The 17376-nt window shown below is 60.9% G+C and overlaps 3 protein-coding genes across 4 annotated transcripts in view; 1 reads left to right on the top strand and 2 right to left on the bottom strand.

The window, feature by feature from the left end:
• KIF1A (kinesin family member 1A) overlaps positions 1-6249 on the bottom strand; it is a 41931-nt gene extending 35682 nt beyond the window's left edge. The window contains 2 exon segments of the mRNA XM_053986190.1: positions 556-707; positions 6060-6249. Coding sequence (XP_053842165.1) covers positions 556-661 — 106 coding nt within the window. The 5' untranslated portion in view covers positions 662-707; positions 6060-6249.
• A 1585-nt stretch (positions 6250-7834) lies between these two features.
• On the top strand, positions 7835-11325 carry AGXT (alanine--glyoxylate aminotransferase). Of its 2 annotated transcripts, none has more exons than XM_053986207.1 (11): positions 7835-8117; positions 8242-8434; positions 8774-8838; positions 8923-9011; positions 9224-9294; positions 9622-9706; positions 9961-10056; positions 10296-10365; positions 10484-10579; positions 10775-10903; positions 11218-11325. In XM_053986207.1, the coding sequence occupies exons 1-11, from the start codon at positions 7881-7883 to the stop codon at positions 11323-11325; spliced, it is 1239 nt and encodes a 412-aa protein (XP_053842182.1). In that variant the 5' UTR covers positions 7835-7880. The 2 variants fall into 2 exon arrangements, with proteins under 2 accessions (XP_053842182.1, XP_053842181.1); XM_053986206.1 differs by having other exon boundaries at positions 7837-8117; positions 8911-9011.
• Positions 10910-16173, bottom strand: MAB21L4 (mab-21 like 4). Its single transcript, XM_053986208.1, has 5 exons — positions 15675-16173; positions 14369-14591; positions 13393-13546; positions 12234-12590; positions 10910-12041 (listed from the first exon to the last, which is right to left on the bottom strand). The coding sequence occupies exons 1-5, from the start codon at positions 16156-16158 to the stop codon at positions 11949-11951; spliced, it is 1311 nt and encodes a 436-aa protein (XP_053842183.1). The 5' UTR covers positions 16159-16173; the 3' UTR covers positions 10910-11948.
• Between the last annotated feature and the right edge of the window lie 1203 nt (positions 16174-17376).

The raw sequence follows: 17376 nt of genomic DNA, 5'->3' as shown, positions 1-17376 counted from the left end.
CCTGAGCACACCGTTCCCTTGGCAAACCCTCCTCCCACCCCTCCCTCCATCCTGCTGCTGCTGCGTCTCCAAAAGCCCCAGAGAAACAGGGATGGGTCCTGGCATGCTGCAGTGAGTGGTACCTGGCCACTGGTACCTGGCAGTCAAAAACCACTTGCTGGCCCACACATAGCTCCAAGGCCAGGTTGGACGTGGAAGAGCCTGATCTATAGTGGAAGGTTGGAACGAGATCATCTTTAACGTCCCTTCCAAAAAAACCATCCTGTGATTCTATGATTCCTCCCTCATTGCCTACTGGGGGATACTGCCCCTTTCACTGTCACCAAAATCCAAGGGCTCAGTGCCATGTAGATCCCACCAGTGCCATTCCAACAGCAGGACTGCATTTCTCCATGGAAAGCTGACATCCTCCCCACATCTCCTCCTCCAAACCACTGGAGATGCTTCAGGCATCGTCACCACAGATCCCCACAGGCCAGCGCTTGCTGCTGTGACCACACCACACGTGCTCCTTCCCAAGCAGCAGCCAAAGCCCCCCCGCCCCGAGGCACTCACTGGTGGTGCTTCCCGACATCTGGATAATGCATTTGGACTCCCGGCTCATCTCCCGGGAGTTGAAGGGCCGGACGCGCACTGCCACCTTCACTGACGCTCCCGCCATTGCGCTGGCCGCACCTGGGTCCTGCTAGTGGGGAGCAGTGGCTGTCCTGCAAAAGGGAAGGAAAGGGGGTTAGGGAAACTTGCATCCCAATCCATATCTTGCAGCTGTGCTGGATGAATGGAAAGCCTGTGCAAGGAAACCTGCTGGGAACACAGCTTTGCCTCTGCCCGAAAGATGACATTTTGTTTCATACCTCGATCTGCCCTCATTTTGCCTCTCCCTTCTCCCTGTCATACCTCTGGTCAGGACCCACAGCTCAAGCCATCCCTGCCCTTACCCCAGGGCAGCACTGGAGCCTCCATCACCCTGCAGCATCCCACGGTGGGCACCCACAGCAGCAGACAGAGCCACTGCCAGCATCAGCACGACCCCCAAGGAGCAGCTTTTTCATCCCAGGGTGCCAATGGCACCGAGCAGGTACCCCCCAATCTGCAAGAAAGGTGCCTGCCTGTTACACAAGCCTCCTGTCTCCACTCCGAGCCCAGCAAAGCAGGGACTGGGCAGCAGGACGGAGCGGGGAGGGAGGGAAGCGATGGCATTCCATTGAGAACGGAGGCGGTGGTTGAACACAGCCACGGGCATGCGCCTCCCATTCAGCTCCCACAAAGCAGACGTGCAGCATCAGCACCAGCAGCCCTTCCTGGCAAGCCAGTGGCCATTGCACTCAGCTGAACCTCCCAGTTTACTATCGTTTTTCCAGTCCTATCGCTACAAATTTTTAACTGCAAATCTCTCCAAGACAAAACAAACCCCTCACCAACACCTCCCATCCCAGCACTGATGCCCAGGTGCTCTGCACCATTCCCACCTTTCCTCAGCTGCAGTTAAGCCTCACAGGCACTGCCCAGAAAATTATACTGGGATCCTTCCTCTGATTGCTGCATCCTTCGGGATCCTTTTGACACAAATCCCTTTCTGCCTTCTAACATCTATCCCTTTTCCTGCCTTTCCCTGCTCCCTGGCTCCCCATGCTGAGCCTGGTGGTGAAAATGGAGCACAGGACCCCTCAGAAAATGGGCAGGAACTGCTCCTCTGGCATCCCACCTGCAAGGGTGTGTGTGAATTCCCTAATGCTTTCCAAGCCTGGGTTTTGCCAGCAGGATATTTGCTCCAGGAGGAAGGAGATCAGGGAGAAATGAGATCGTTAGTGAGCACCAGCACAGCTCTGGTTACATGGGCCATGACCAGAAGGAAGTGGAGCAGTAAGGAGGGATCTTGAATATGAGATGTGTTTTCCCATGGTGGAAATGAAAAATTCAGGAGAATTTGTGGAAAAGGGAGGGAGAGAGGGAAGAAAAAAAAAAATCCACAGATTAGAAAGAATCCCAAGAGAAGGGGATGGCTTTAAAGCTACCTGAGGTCTGACAGCTGTGGTATGATTTCCAAGGGGGTGAGAGGAAACCATAGACACAGTGGAAAAATTTGCATCAAGAAAGTGTTACAAGCTTGGCACTGCCTTTCAGAAACCCTTTGCCTATTTTATAAGTGAGCTGGCATGTCCAACAGCATTCAGAGGACAAAGCTACTTCTGTTGGAGTTCCCAAGCCCTCCTCTTATCTTCCCGCTGGAATGGCTCCGGAGCTCCCACTGTGCTCAGCCAGTGATCACACCCATAAATCCCAGAGTTCAAGCATTTGGTCTCAGGCTTTCTTGAGCTTGGATTATTTTAAGCAGGTGTTTGACACCATCCTTGAGTCCCTAAGCCAGCAAGTGGGCTGCTGCCTCCCAGTGGCCTCCGCCTCCCCACTCAGATGCGGGAAAGGAAAAATTAAACAGAAGTGTTTGCCAAAGGGGAATGAAGGAGTTGTTTTTCCCATGAAAACGAGTGGATATATTCCTATGTGGAAGGGCTGCATCTTCACGAGGCCAACAGCTTGAGCTGCTCCACCCTGTGGCACCACTCAAGGACAATGGATTCATCCCCAGGCCAAATCCCATCTGCACCTGACAACTGCCCATGTCAAACATTTCCCTCTCCTCCCAAGCCAAGGCAGCTCCCTTCCCCCAGCTCTGCAGCCTCTCCACCTATCAGGGCTCTGAGGAGGTGGGTCAGGTCCCTAGACTCCTTCCCCCTGCACAGCCCCAGAACTGCAACACCCATCAGTGAGCCCACCAGCCCCAGGACTGCCTGCTGCCTGCCAAGAGGCCACCTCAGCCCCTGCTCTTATCCCCTCCCACCCCTGTGCCATTCCCAGCTGCTCCAGCCCCATTACTTCCCACAAAGAAACTCTGGTTTCTCCTTTTAACCACTTTTCCATGTGCCTCATCCTCCTGTGCACCTTCCATTGATGCTGCTTTCCTTTCTTTGCCTTCTTCTGCCCGCTCAGCCCCACACCCCGTGGGGCCGTGGGACCGTTGCTGGCCGTGAGGACCTCCCTCCTGGCCAGCAGGACCTTTTATCTCTCCCTTATATCCACAGGCTACATCCCAGTGTATCCCCATCTGGCTGTCCTTGCCCAGCTGTGTGAGCTCCTCTCCTGGCCAGTATTCCCTGCTGCAGAGTCCCAGTTCCATTTTCTGCTCATCCATTTCCCTCGGCTTCCTTGGTGGGCAATGCACTGCTTCCCTCTGCTCCTCTGCAGCTCTCCCATTCCATCCAGCACAAGGACCCCAGGTGACACCGTGTGCCCTTGGGGGCCACCAGCAAACACTGATCAGCTGCTTCTCGCCTCCTTTCCTTCCCCTGACTCACTTCCGTGGCTCAGCTGCAGGGAGGGATTCACACACCCATGGCATCACTGGTCACGGGCACTCAGCATCCTGCAGCGAGAGGGGCCAGGGGCAGGGCCAGGGGCAGGGCCAGGCAGCCCCCCCAGCCTGTGGGCAGCTCCAGCCCGGCCAGCTCGCTCTGCCTGGGGACAGCCAGAGCAGCCACCGCCTGCTTAATCTGCTGCCATCGAGAGAAATTCGATAAGCCACGAGCAGCCCTTTGCTGGGAGCGTGCCAGCACCAAAGCCCTGCTCCCTGTTCCCTCCCTGCCCCCGGCAGGGCTGCCCTGCTCACGAGGGAGGCTGCAAGGAGGAACAGCCAAGTCCCTGGGGGCAGGGGGAACAGCTGGACCTGTCCCCTAGTTCTGCAGGGGGACTGGACTCTTCCCCCACTTCCCGTGCAGCCTGCTGGCTCATCCCTGTGACACACCAGTCATCCCCACTGAGGAGCAAAAGGCCTGGAGAGCCATGATTAACTGGATCAGCTAAGATTAATTGGGCAGAGATTAGCTAATGAAACCGCTCTTAAGTCCAGGGGCTACCAACTGGCAGCCTCTCCTGCTGAGAGGTGACCAAAAGGACAGGGAGCATTGTCCCCAAGTGCCACCAACCAGCAAGCTCTTCCCCAAAGGATGCTAAGGAACGTGCTGTGCTGCTGGTCCCCCAGCTCCAGCAGATGACGAGATGCCTGCACCCAGGGAAATCCAAGGTGAGTTTCCCTTTGTCTGCACACATCCAGCCCCACGTCACCTCAGTGGCGAGGGTGGACGCCCCGTTTGGCTGCACCAGTGTATTCTCAGCAGCTGCCAGGCTTTGTTGTGGTGAGCCCTTCCCCTGCCCTTCGTTGGGGCCCCCCAGCTCTGACTGGGACCATGGGACTCTGTCCTGCCTCTAGGGCAGCAGGGAACACGTTGCTGGATGACATGGCACCATCAATGCCTGCCAGCCAAGCTCCTCACCCACCTCCCGCCCCACACAGGACAAGGGGCCATGACGGTGCAGTTTTCTCCAGAGCAGCACCTGCAGGCAGGGAAGCAGCTCAGAGGACAGCCCAGAACAAGGGCAAATGCCCCCCCCCCCCCCCCCACGCTCAGATGAAAGCCAGCCCCTGCTTCCCCAGTGCCATCACAGGCCCCCTGCCCTGTACCTCCTCACCTCCTGCCCACCCCAATGGGGGACACAGCCCTAGGGCAGAGTTTGCACCCCCCTGAGAATTTCCATGCAGATTCAGTTCACAGGTAGCAAATGTAAGGACACAGATGAGGGGTTCTGCTTCCCATCTCTGCTGCAAAGTAATCCCACCCCCCATCCCTGCTCCCTCCAGACACGCCAACCCAAAGCAGGGAAAAGCTGCACAAAAACAGCAGTGAGCTCCAGTGGGTGCCCAGCATTGGTCGGCAAAGAGAAGGGTAGCCAGGGAGGGGGCAGACAACAGATTCCCACACGACCCAGGGCTTGAGGGGCTGCAGCTCTTGCCACATGCAGGGAGGTGGAGGGTGGTGGCAGCATCTTTGCCAGCGCCAGCTGCCACCTCCCAGACAAAATGGAGGTCAGCAGCAGCATGCCGAGATGGTAGAGCCACCACACCCCTGGCCATACTCAGGGGAGGGGGAGGGTCTCCTACCTCCCTGCCCCCCAGCGCGACAGAGGCCACCTGCATGGGGCTGCTCTGGGTGCTGGGACGGAAGGGTGCCTGGCTGTGGGGTGGTACGGGAGATGCTCGGCTGGTCCCTTGTCCTCCCCGAGCCCTGATGCTGTCGCATGGGACCTGAGCGGGCAGGAGCCCGGCTCACACGGGGTCTGCAGGATCTAGGGGAGGGGTCACTGCCCCGTGAGGGGGAGGAGGAGGAGGAGAAGAAGGAGGAGAAGGAAGCAGAGGAGTAAGACAATAGGGCAGGTGCAGGGCCGCTCCCTGCGAACCTGGGTGACCAAGCGTGGAGCTCTGCACTAGCCCTGCACCCCGGGACCTGCCCCTTCAACAGCCAGCAGCCACTGCACTGGCCCGCAGTGACATGGCGGACCTTGTCCAGCCACTCCACAGCGCAAGGTCACCGGCAGCTGCTCGTCCTTGGGGGCCAAGAACAGCCTTAGCATCGCAGCATCTTTGCCAGCTACCCGCGGCGAGAGCCCCAGGTGGGGCATCCACCACTCCCTCCAGCGCTGCTGTTTAACTCTGAAGCATTATGATGGTGATGACGCAAGATGGCTCAGCTGCATAACCACAGCCATCTGCCCCGGAGGGAAGAGCAGGGGTGGCTCTGGGGTGACAAGGGGTCCCCCGCCATGGGCTGCGGGGATAGCATCGTTCCCCTTCTCACCCTGGCTGGGGCCGGGGCGGCAGAGGCGTCTCCTCGTCCGCAGGCAGCCCCCCCGCCGCACCCCGGCTGGATCCTTCTGGAAGATGGGGCGGCACCCGGCGGTCACCGCGCTGGGGACCCGAGGGCAGTTTCCCCATACCCACAACTTCGAGCATCGGGGGGCTCCGCAAAACGGCCACCGGCTGCAGCCCCCACCCCGCCCCGCCGGACCCTCGGGGATGCGCATCCCGCTCCCACCCGCCACGCCTCGTCCCCGCCGGGCCCACGAGGGGCGGCACCGCCACCCCGGAGCGGCCCCGGTCCCCCCAGCGGCCAGCGCCCCGGGGGGCGCGGCGGGGCTGCCCCGGGCTGCGCGATGCCGCCCGCCCCTACCTGTGATGCCCGCGGCCGTGGCCGTGGCCGCGGCCGGTTCGGAGGGGCGCAGCGCTCAGCCGTGGGCGGGGGGCGCCGGCATGAGGCCGAGCCGCGGGGGGCGATGCGGTGCCGGTGTCGGTGCCGGTGCCGGTGCCGGTGCCGGTGCGGGTGGCAGCGGCCCCGCCCCTGCGGTCCCCGCCCCACGCGCTGGTTGGCGGCCGCCGCCGCCCGGAGGGGGACGCGGGGACCGGGAGGGCGCGCTCGGGGATGAAGCGGTGACGTCAGCGCATCCCCCGGCCACGGGCGTGCTGCGGAACCGCCGCAGGGGCGGGGCGGGGCGGGGCGGGGCGGGGCGGGGCGGGGCGGGGCGGCACTCGGCAGCTGTCGCCTGGCAACCGGCACCGGCCCGGTACCCCGGTACCCCGGTACCCCGGTACCCCGGTACCCGGTGCCCGGAGCGGACACCGCTACCCCTGTTTTACGGCGCAGTATTCCGAGGAGCGGCGCTGGCCAGGGTTTCCTGTGCCCCGGTCCCAGCGCCGTGAGTTCGCTACTCCGTCCGCCGAGCCCCCTGCCCGCCGCCCGGGGCACGGCCGCTCCTGCCCATCTGCGCCCGGAATTCAGAGCCAGCGCAGAAAGCGGATTATTCCTTCGCTGCCAGCTGTTTCCAGCAGCACGGCCACCCTCGCGCCACGGCAGCCACGATGCCACGCGTCCCCTCCCCGCCCCAGCCATGCCCCAAATCTCCCTAGAGGACAGGGAGATCTTCTTCATCCGATATGTCGTCATCGCTTTGGCGGGATGACGGCTGGGCAGCAGTCCCCAGGCTGACTGTGGCTTCCATCAGCTATGCGGGATCAGACTCATCTGTCCCCAGCTCCTCTCAGTGGTGGCCACGCGGCTGCGGGGCAGATGTGCTCTCACCTGTCACTGTTGCTGGCCCCATGCCTCTGTCTGTTATGTCTTCAGCAGTGGCCACTGGTGCCAGTTCTGCCGGGTGGGAATTCTCATCCCTGTGCTCACCCCTATTCTCATCCCTAGCCAAAGCTTTGCTCACTGAGGGGCTCTTCTGGGCAGAGACCCACTCGTGGATCTGCTAAAGCTGGCAGCGGGCAGCTTGTTTGCATTTCAGGGTGGTGATGGCAGAGAATGTGGCAGAGGTGGGGCACAAGGCAATGTGCTGTGGGTACACACAGCAGATAACAGAATATCGACCCCACGTGGGGCTTGTGGCATCCTCAGGACATACTGCGATGCTCATGGTCCAGGCTGAGCCTGCAGAGCACAGCTCGCTGTGCCAGTGATGTGTCCGTGTCCCAGTCCACAGCCCTGATGCACATCAGTCCACTGGCCAGCCTCCTTCAGGCTGTCACCCAGCCAGATGTCCCTCTGCAGGGCAGGTCCCTGGTCAGGGAGCCCTGGTCAACAGGAACTTTTTGCTGCAGGAGGAGCTATGACCATGGCAGCTGTGCCAGACCAGTCTCAGCACAACCATCCCATGGCACAGGATCTAGGTGCCCAGAGCAGGGATCCCACCTGCTGGGATACTGTTGGGAAACATTAGCCCTTGTATTGTGGGGGCCATGGGGACAGGGACTGCCTCAGTGCTTGGGAGTCCCAGAGGCTGGCGTACCTGGAGAGTGATGCCCTGAGCACCAGCAAGGGGGCATCCCCCAAAATGAGGGGCCCAAGTCAGCAGGGATAGCACTGGTGACACATTAACCAGGCAGAGGAGGCAGCCAGGAGTAGAGTCCAGACTGGTTAGGGGGGAGCACTGAATTCTGGGTCAAGGTCCATGGGGACACTGGACACTGCTGGCACAGGATAGACTGTGCTGCAATGCTGGCAGCTGCTCAGGCAGCCTCTACTCCTCTTCTCTGGGCTCAGCTCCTGGGGACAGCACGGCGTGCCATGGCCACCAGCCTGCTCCGCGTTGCCCCTCCGGAGGAGCTGCTCCGGCCCCTGGCCGTGCCAGAGAGGTTGCTGCTGGGGCCAGGGCCCAGCAATGTGCCCCGCCGCATCCAGGCTGCGGGCGCTCGCCAGCTCCTGGGCCACATGCACCCTGAAGTGCTGCAGGTGAGCCGCCCCTGCCCAGCTTTCCTTCCCTCCCTTCCTCTTCCTCACCCCCGGGAAGGACTGGAACAGCTCTGCTGGGGCAAGAGGAGCAATAGCAGTGCTGGCCAGTGTCCTGCTGCCACAGGTGATGGATGAGATCAAGGCAGGCATCCAGTACGCCTTCCAGACACAGAACAGGCTGACCCTGGCCATCAGCGGCAGCGGCCACTGTGCCATGGAGGCCGCCCTCTTCAACCTGCTTGAGCAAGGTGACCCCGTGCTGGTGGCCATCAACGGCATCTGGGGACAACGTGCTGCTGATATTGCCAGGAGGCTGGGTATGCTGGGAGCAGGTAGATGGTCTGGCAGGGCTGAGGGGACTGGGCTTGAAGGCAGCGTGCCCTGGCTTGCTGTCCCAATCCTGGCAGTGCTCACTGACATGGCTTGCAAAACCAGAGAGCACTCTGCTAGAGAGCACTCCAGATTTTTTTCCAAGAATGATGCCATGCCATTTATGGTGCTTTATGGTTTTTCCACTGGGCAAATCTGCAGGAGGCCAGACTCTGGCAGGTGGCTCTGCTCCTGGTTCACGCATGACCAATTGCCCCATGGAGCAGGTGACTGCCCAGTGGGAAGCATGCCCAAACCTCACTCTCTTCTGCCCAAATTCCTCCCAGGAGCCAACGTCTATGAGCTGCTGAAGCCCCCGGGCAAGTACTTCACTCCACAAGACATTGAGCAGGTGAGTGCTGGCCACTATGCAGAGGGCACAAGCTGACCTCCAGTGTGGTCACCTTCCCCCTGTGTCATGCAGGGCCTGGTGCAGCACAAACCTTTGGTGCTCTTCATCACCCACGGCGAGTCCTCCACAGGGGTGCTGCAGCCCCTGGAGGGGCTGGGCGAGCTGTGCCACCGGTCAGTGCATGGTGGGCACCCCAAGGTCACCACTGGGGATTTGGGCCTGGGGATTTATGTGTGCTGGGCTCTTCTCTGGCTCTGTTGTGCTGGAAGCAGTTGGTGCCAGTGAGACACGCAGCTCCTGTGGGGACCAGAATGCCAGGGCTACAGCCAGAGATGTGGCAAGAGGAGGTGGCAGGAACACCAGGCTGAGCTCTGTCCTCCCACAGGCATGGCTGCCTGCTGCTTGTGGACGCAGTGGCATCGCTTGGGGGAGCCCCCATCTTCATGGACCAGCAGGGTAAGAGCCACAGTGCCATCATGGGCAACAGGGGACAAAGGGGCTCATGCCTGGGACAGGGGCAGAGAGCAGTGGGATCAGCCCCTCGGCCTGCATTTTGGCTAGCAGCATTAGAAACTGGTCCAGCTGAAGCCAGAGAGCCTGATTCCCCTTGGGGGACCATCAGCAGTGCCAGGGGTCCTCCCAAAGCAGCCTGAACACAAGTGGGACCTGCCATGTGTGCCATCCTTGTGCTTCCCACCCACCCCTTGCAGCTGGGTCGGAGGGCTCAGCATTTTCCTGCTGGGAGCCTCTGATTCCTAAGGAGCTGTCTTCCCTCTTGGGCAGAGATCGATGTCCTGTACTCGGGGTCCCAGAAAGTCCTCAACGCACCCCCTGGCAGTGCCCCCATCTCATTCAGTGAGCGAGCCAGGTAAGAGCAGCCCAGTCTCACCAGGGTGGATGGGGCTGGGGGAAGCTGTCCCCTCTGTCCTTTGCCAGCCACCTGCTTCTGTCCTGCTCTGCAGTGCTATGAGCGTAGAGCCCATCCCATCCCTGGGCAGTGACTGGGAGCTGGAGCCAATCTCTGCACTCACTGTAGGGGAGTCCTCCCTCCCACAGGGCTGATCCCACCTTGGAGCTGGTGGGGTCAAGGTCCCACCTCTCCCCAGTACTCTGTTTCGCCAGGGAGAAGCTGCTGAGGAGGAAGACGAAGCCCCCATCCTTCTATCTGGACATGGGCTGCTTGGCAAACTACTGGGGCTGTGACGGGGAGCCGCGGAGGTGAGGGCGGGCTCTCTTGTTACAGAGGCTGCGAGCACTCCCCACCCAGCTTTGTCCTGGCTCGGGAGCCGCCTGCCCTTCAGTGCTCAGGCCCTGCCTCCCCATCACCCTGGCTGCTGGTCACAACCCTCTGCACTGGGTGGTGAGGAGGTAGGATGCTGTGCCTCAGTTTCCCCAGGCCACGAGCAAGGGGCTGCCGTGCTGCAGCCAAGCTGAACCCCCCCGGGTGCCCCTTGCAGGTACCACCACACGGCGCCCATCAATAGCTTCTTCAGCTTGCGGGAAGGCTTGGCCATGCTGGCAGAACTGGTGAGTGGCACCAGGCAGGCAGGGGAGCGCCAGCAGTGCCCGTGGGGCTTGGAGGAGTCGTGGGTGCCAGGAGATGCTTGTCAGCAGCAGAGATCTTCTCTCTCCTCTCTGCCCTCAGGGTCTGGAGAGCTCCTGGGAGCGACACCGGGCCAACTGCACCCAGCTGTGCCAGGGGCTGCTTGACATGGGGCTTGAGCTCTTTGTGGAAGAGGAGGTGGGTGCAGGGCAAGCCCACCACCACCACCACAGAGTAGGGGCAACGTGAGGGCACAGCCCTGAGCAGCTGGAGACGTGCCTGGGCAGCTTTTGATGCCAGAGAAAAATCTCCCCCCTCCGTGATGCTCTCTCCTGGCACTGTGCTGGGGTTACCAGGGGCCGTGGGACTGAAACCAGTTTCTGTCTTCCTCAGAAGGCCAGACTTCCCACCATCACCACTGTCAGGGTGCCTGAGGGCTACAACTGGAAGGACATCACGGCCTTTCTGATGGACAGCCACGGCATGGAGATCGCTGGGGGCTTGGGCCCCACGGTGGGCAAGGTGGGCAGAGTCCTCCCGTTCTGCTGCCCATGGCTGGGCACAGAGCCCCGCATTCACTGCCACTCTCGGGCTGCCACAGCGTGTGTCGCTGGCTCTGTCCCATTGCCCGGAGCAACGCATAGCAGCATAACCACACACAATCACCTCCTAATTGAATAACCACGCACGTAATTAGCGGGGTGACACCTCTTTATAGGGAACGATGTGCTAAATACCAGCAAGGGAGCTGCGCACAACCACTCACACCTGGCTGTGTGTCCCCCACTCCCTCGCACGGGCTGCTGAGGCACAGACACTCACCCTTCTCCTCCCAGGTCCTGCGCATCGGCCTCATGGGCTGCAACTCAACCAGTGGCAACGTGGAGCGAGTGCTTGGAGCCCTGCAAGATGCCCTTAAGCGCTGCCACCGCAGCCGGCTGTGAGCACCCCTGGTGGGGGGAGGCTGGGGGATGTGGCCTGGCACTGCCTTGCATGCCTGGCTGCAGGCAGCTGGCAGCAGAGGGACTCCACTGCCTCCCTGGGATGCTGGCAGGAGCCACAGCGACATCCAGCAAGCCAAGGCACAGTGGAAAGAAGCTGGGATAGCAGGGGACATGGAGGAGAGGGCTGTGCTCAGCAGATGTGAGACGTGGCTCAAAGCCACTTCTCCCACCACCCCCCACAATGGCCTGGCCCCTCAGTTCTTTCCCTTCCCCTGGCCCCAGGGCATGGTGACCCTCAACAAGCTGACAGAGGGTTGGATGCAGGCTCTGACCATAGGTCCCTTCCCCTCCCATCACCAACAACCTTGGCCTTCCCCACCTTGCAGAGCAGAATGCCAGCCATCCCCCTCCAGATTCTGTACCGTGGAGCACCCCATGCCCAGGTCCACCAGGGCAGCCAAGAGGCTGTGTATGCCCCCCCAGCTGCAGCAGATGTGCTCTCTCCCCTGTACCACCTTTCCTCAATAAAATGACACAGCAGGACGCTGCTCCCTGGCCCTGTAGCTCTCCTTGCACCCCCCAGAGTTTTGAGACACCCCAATGGGGCAGCAGCAGGGTCCCACTCAGCTCTGCTGAGGGATTTCTTGACGGATCCTGGAGAGGAGCTGGGACGCTGCTGAGCGACGTGCGCTGTCCTGGATCCGGTACACCTGAAACTAAAGGCGGGTGGGGAGTGAGGGGACAGGGCTCCCCACTCTGCTGGAGCTCCATGCCCAGCACTGCCAGCCTCCCACAGCCTCCACAGCATGCCAGAGGGCTCGGTGGGGCCAATTGCAGCTCATCCCAAGCTTCCTAGCCCAGGTGGTTCTGGTGCTGCCTCATGAGTTCAGCTGAAGGGCTGGGGTTACCTGGCTGAGCAGGATGTCAAAGTAGGCTGTGTCCCAGCAGGACCCATCCTCGGTGGGGAGCTGCAGGAGGGCTCGGGTTTCCGTGTCTGCCTGGCAGCTGCCACTGAACCCATGGAGGCCAAAGTGGAAGCGGAGGAAGCGTTGGGGGTCCCAGGCAAAGCTCTCCACTTTATGGTAGAGGGAGGCAAGGTCTGGGGCAGCTCCTTGGAAGAGGTTTTCCTCTGGGTTCAGGAAGTGGGGCAGGTGCTGGGTGGCCAGGCAGCGGAGAAGGACCACCAAGAGCCTGTAGACAGAGCCTTCCAGGTCCTGCCAGTCCTCCGGGGAGGGGAAGAGCTCTGTGCTCCACAGCAACACCATCTGTGAGGAGGGAGAGAAGAGCACAGGATCAGGCACAAGTCCTGATTCCAGGAAGGCTGTCCCTTCACACCCTGCAGGTCACCATGCAACCACTTGTGGGGCTGAATCCATGGGGGCTGGATCAGATGATACTTTTCTGAAGGCCAGATACATTACATGTGCCCTTTTTCTTAAAAAAAACCCACAACCACCACCCCCAAAACATCAAAGAATGCAAAGCAAAGTACACAGGATTTGGTTACTTGGAGCTGGAGCCATTCTGTAAGCAGAAAACACCCTTGCATCCTTCTTCAGCCTTGGCTTGGAGAGCCATCAAAAGGCAGGCCACACCTGGATTGTGCCACCAAGTGCTGTCCCCAGCATGGCCAGTTGGCACGGTTCCAAAGCGTTGAAAACAGGTTGGGTGGGGAGAGGAGGTTTTTTCTCAGCAGAAATGCCACCCTCAGCCCTGTACAGGCATGTCCCAGCACACCAGGGCATGGGGCAGCCTTGCAGTGTGGCACAGAGGTGCCATCCCACAGACACAGGCAACCTGGGCCAGGGGATGATGCCCTGCACACCAGTGCAGAGCCCCAGCTCTGAATGCACTGTGTCTCCAGCTGGAGGTTGCTGGTTCGATCCAAGGAAGAAGGATCCAAGCCCTCTAACCATGGCTGGCAGCAGCACACATCCTTCCCAGACACAGCCATGGGCTATTACACCCCAAAGCCCTGCAGATCCTTGTTTGGGTTCTTGTGCAGGGGAGCAGCCTTGGCTCTGCTTGCCCAGAGAGCCATGGTCCCAACCAGCAGAACCAACCTACCTTCAGGTGGTTGAAAGTGAGAGTGCCTCTCCCCCTCTGCCCTCCCCAGTCCTGGTCACGGAGCTGGTCGAGCAGGCGAAGGCTGTCCAGACGGGGTCCCTGCAGAGTGTCCACTCCTCGGAGCAGCTTCAGGATGGGAAGGTGAGTGGAGGATCTGGAGGAAGAGAGTGGGGTCTGGTGTGAGGGGAGATGAAGACCTGCATCCTCCCAGGATGGGGAGAATATGCCTGCAGTGACTTGGCATGCAGGGGGATCCCTCCATGGCACACATGTGGTCCCAGCCAGTGCAGCATCTTGGATCTGCAAGACCCTCCTGCACTTGCCTCTGGCAGAGCAGAACTTCAGAGGTGTGGAGTGAGATGGGAACACTGCTGAGCAGCTCCTGCCTTCCCAGCAGGATCAAGAGTGGGGCAAAGTGGGGTTGTTCTCCCCTATGTGTAGTGGGGAGGGGCGGCTGGGTTGGTCCCCAGCAAGAGGCTGGGCATCCAGTTGGACCACCTTGCTCCCAAAATAGATATGGACTGGTCCAGCTGGCTGCTCAGCCCCTCCATGGGGCTGGGTCGTTGTGCTGGCAGGCAAGATATGTCAGTCCAGCCCTGTTTTGTCCTGCAGCCCATCCTGGGAGGCAGCTCATCACCCTGCTGCTGCCAGGTGCCTCGGCTTGTCTCTGAAGCCCAAGCAGGGATCTGAGAGCTGCCACCCTCTGCACAGTCAGGGCACACCTCCAGTGAATAATTTCAGGGGGCTCCTTCAGTTGCACTCCCCCTCTTTCCCTGAGCTGTCTGAAACTTGGCTGAGGTTTTTCTCTCCAACACAGGGAAAAGGGTTTGGGCATCATAAGGGGGTGACTTGAACTCCTGCTGACATGTCCCTGCCCTGTCCCCATCTCTTTTTGCCTACACCCAGCAGTGCTGCCAGCCAGGGGGGCATCCCTGGCACAGGATCACCCCACTGTGCATGCAGCTGAGCCTCTCACCTCCAGCAGTGGGGAGAGGCAGGGACAAAGTGAGCCTCTTCTGTGGCCCTCCTGAGGCTGCCTTCAGGGAAGCCCCTGTCGCTCTGCAGCCCCTGGAGCTGCAGCGGCTCCTGCTGCCTCCTCACCACAGGAACAATGTCAAAGCGAATGGTCTTCCAGCTGCCACGGATCAGCAGGGAGAGCTCCATGGCATCTTCCCGCAGATTTTCAGCACTGATGTCACCTAGATGCAGAGGGTTTGGCAGCAAGTGAGCAAGTTAGTACAGCCGGTCCCGCAGGCTGAACCAGGTCTGAGCTGCAGCACCCGTGGCCATGTCCCACCCCACTCGACTCAGCCCTTTCCAGTGCTGCAGTCTGGGCGCTGTTCCCCGGGTAAAATCCCTCTCCCAGCCCTGCTGGGGTGGTTTTACAGGAAGAAGCGTCGCAGGGGTCAAGGTCAGGCACAGCAGGAAGTCTCAGGCAATCAAACTGAGCTGTGCTTCTGGGCGGCTGAACAGTGCCAAGAAAAGCAATGCAGTCCAAGAAAAACGGATCAGGAAAGGTTCATTGCTTTCTGGGGGTGGAGGAAGATGAAGGTCACTGGCTTGGCCACAGAGGAAGGAGGGGATGGTGGAGTTACTAGGACTGGGTTAAGAGACTTTCAGACCCACTGGTCCTCTCACATCACTCTTTCACCCTGGCTGAGCTTTCCTTCAAGAAGCACATTGGGAGATGAATATGTATGAAGAAGCTTATGAAACAGCTATGGGCATTTCCCAGGGTCCCCTCCCACCATGTCTCTTCCGTGGACACTGCTGCCAGCTGAGGCTCATGTGTTCACAGGGTCAGACCTGTGCCCCAGGGTCCTGGTCCAGCTCTGATGCACTCCCAGTTCACTCTCCAAACAGCCCCCTCCAGGGAGCTGGGGGCACTTGGAGGCCAAGAGGTGGAGGGGAGAATGTGGTGAGGGTAAATCAAGAACACCAAGTCCTTGAGGAAACCCTACCTGGGGACTAACAGCAGGGCTGGGTGGACCCTGCACCCCTCAAGAAGGATGCCATCAGTCCCCGGTGAAGGTGCCTGAGGATGACTCTGACACCCTGGGATGGCAGGGAACAGTTTGCATCTCCCCTTCCTTAGTTGGGGGCAAAGCCCATCCCAGCACACAGCAAGGTGCTCGCTAACCTGCCCCTGCAGCTTTTGGGTGGGCCACATGCCCAGGAACATATGTCCCAGCACGTTTGCATAGGGATCACTGCCAAGCTGGGAAGCTGGGCAGGCACTGGAGGCAGCTCCTGGCGGGGAAGCACCCTGCTAGTGTACGCACCTGGCTGAAGCAGGAAGAGGCGTTGGCAGCGCACGATGGCTGAAACAAGGAGCTCTTTCAGGTGCTGGAGGATTTTGCCTGGAAGCAGGCACCTCGCACCACCTCCGTGCTCCATCACATCCACACCACCAGTCCAGTCCTCCAAATCAGTCCCTGGAGAGCACACTTCCAGACAGCAGGTGTTCAGCTCTGAAGGATGCCCGCCCCAGGTGTCCCTGCTCTGGCATGCCAGCACACGCAGGGTATCGCCGTCAATGCGCAGGGGCACCTCAAGAGTGACAGCGTCCTCAGAAGCACAGAGAGCAAACTCGAAGGCTTCCAGATTCCTGGCATAGTCCACGAGGAAGCGGGGATCCCTGGCATGGACACTCTCCAGCAGGGTGAGCAGGATGTCCTCGGCCCGCTGGAAATGCTCCACCCGCTGCCTCTCGCGGGACACGATCACCCCGAGGTAGCTGTGCCAGAGGGAAGTGTTGGCTTCCATGGCAGCTCTGCTACTACCTTACGCTGCTCCGAGCAGCAGTGAAGGTGCGTGGGCAGGGAGGGCAGGGCTGGCTGCCGGCGTGGGGCGGGAGGAGGGAAGCAGAGCCGGGCGGTGACAAGCACCAAGTGCTCGGTGACTCCCAGGAAGAGGTTCAGGGCAAACCCAGGGCGGGGGCTTGAGTCACACCGTGGCCCCTCTTCTTGCACTCCAGAAGGGTGACAGCGAGTGCTCAGCTGTGGGTCATGCCAGGGGAACGCTGTGCTCTCCCACACCGCCCTTGGCACAGAGACTAGGTGCCGGCAGCACCCTCTCCCAGCCAGTGCCAGGTGAAGGATCCACTGTCCTCCCAGCCCAGCCCAGCTCAGCCCTGCCGACCCCGCTGCTCCCAACCTGCGCGGCACCCACAGGAGCTGGGCCGGCTCCTGGTGGGGCGGGGCAGTGGAAGGGCTGCTGGACCCTGAGCTGCCGGTGCCCAGAGCAGCCCTGCAGGCCCAGTGCAACTCTGCCAACACCAGGCTCAGGCTCCATCAGGCTCCAACTCTCCCAGGTGCGGCAGCCCCCGGCGTCCCTCTCTAGGAGTGAGCCCGCCTCGCTGCACACACGGGCGCCGGCCGGGGCGCGGTTTCCTGCCAGGCTGCGGGAAGATCGAGCCGGGAGGACGCACAGAGCGGGGCTTTGGACCCCAAAGCCGCCGTGGGAAGGCTGCGGGAGCGGCAGGGCCGGTCCGTGCGGTCCCTCAGCCCCGCCGCTGCCAGGGGGCGCAGGCGCTGCCGTGCCCCGGCCCCGCTCCGCGCTCTGGGCTCGGTGCATCCCGAGCTGCCTGCGCTCGTACCCTCAGACCTGCGCTCGCTTCTCCCCATCTCCTACAACTTCCAGAATGGGTATTTCCCGGCACGTTATCTTTTTTGAGTGCCGTCACCTTCCAGAGGTTCCCGAGCTCCGCAGGCCTGGAGCCGCAGCTCAGTGATGATGGCTGGAAGGCTGGGCTCTCGCAGCGGGACTCTGTTCAGCCGTCCCAGGCTTTCCTGCGAACTGATCCCGCCTTGGTCACAGCAGGGAAGGGAATGGGGAAGCGGGGGAGGCTCCGTGGCAGCAGGGGTCCCGAGACGAGCGCGGGGACCACTTGTGAGGAAGAGAGGGAGAGTGCCATGGGGCTCGTGGCTGCTCCTCCCATCTCCTGCGGCTCACGCTTACCCTTTTAAACAGCCCAGATGAGGC

This window comes from Vidua macroura, chromosome 10 (assembly GCF_024509145.1).
Source record: "Vidua macroura isolate BioBank_ID:100142 chromosome 10, ASM2450914v1, whole genome shotgun sequence".
Taxonomy (NCBI): domain Eukaryota; kingdom Metazoa; phylum Chordata; class Aves; order Passeriformes; family Viduidae; genus Vidua; species Vidua macroura.
The sequence above is the reverse complement of the archived record's forward strand: the minus strand, read 5'-3'. Positions and strand labels throughout refer to the sequence as shown.

Excerpts from the sequence above, each read along its gene's own strand:
- AGXT (XM_053986206.1), top strand. The coding sequence starts at position 7,881 with ATGCTGGCAGCTGCTCAGGCAGCCTCTACTCCTCTTCTCTGGGCTCAG. Across the intron at positions 10,580-10,774 it reads AGCTCTTTGTGGAAGAGGAG|AAGGCCAGACTTCCCACCAT; the intron begins GTGGGTGCAGGG and ends TGTCTTCCTCAG. Across the intron at positions 10,904-11,217 it reads TGGGCCCCACGGTGGGCAAG|GTCCTGCGCATCGGCCTCAT; the intron begins GTGGGCAGAGTC and ends TTCTCCTCCCAG.
- MAB21L4 (XM_053986208.1), bottom strand. The coding sequence starts at position 16,158 with ATGGAAGCCAACACTTCCCTCTGGCACAGCTACCTCGGGGTGATCGTG. Across the intron at positions 14,592-15,674 it reads CCTCTTCCTGCTTCAGCCAG|GTGACATCAGTGCTGAAAAT; the intron begins GTGCGTACACTA and ends CTCTGCATCTAG. Across the intron at positions 12,042-12,233 it reads TTGACATCCTGCTCAGCCAG|TTTCAGGTGTACCGGATCCA; the intron begins GTAACCCCAGCC and ends ACCCGCCTTTAG.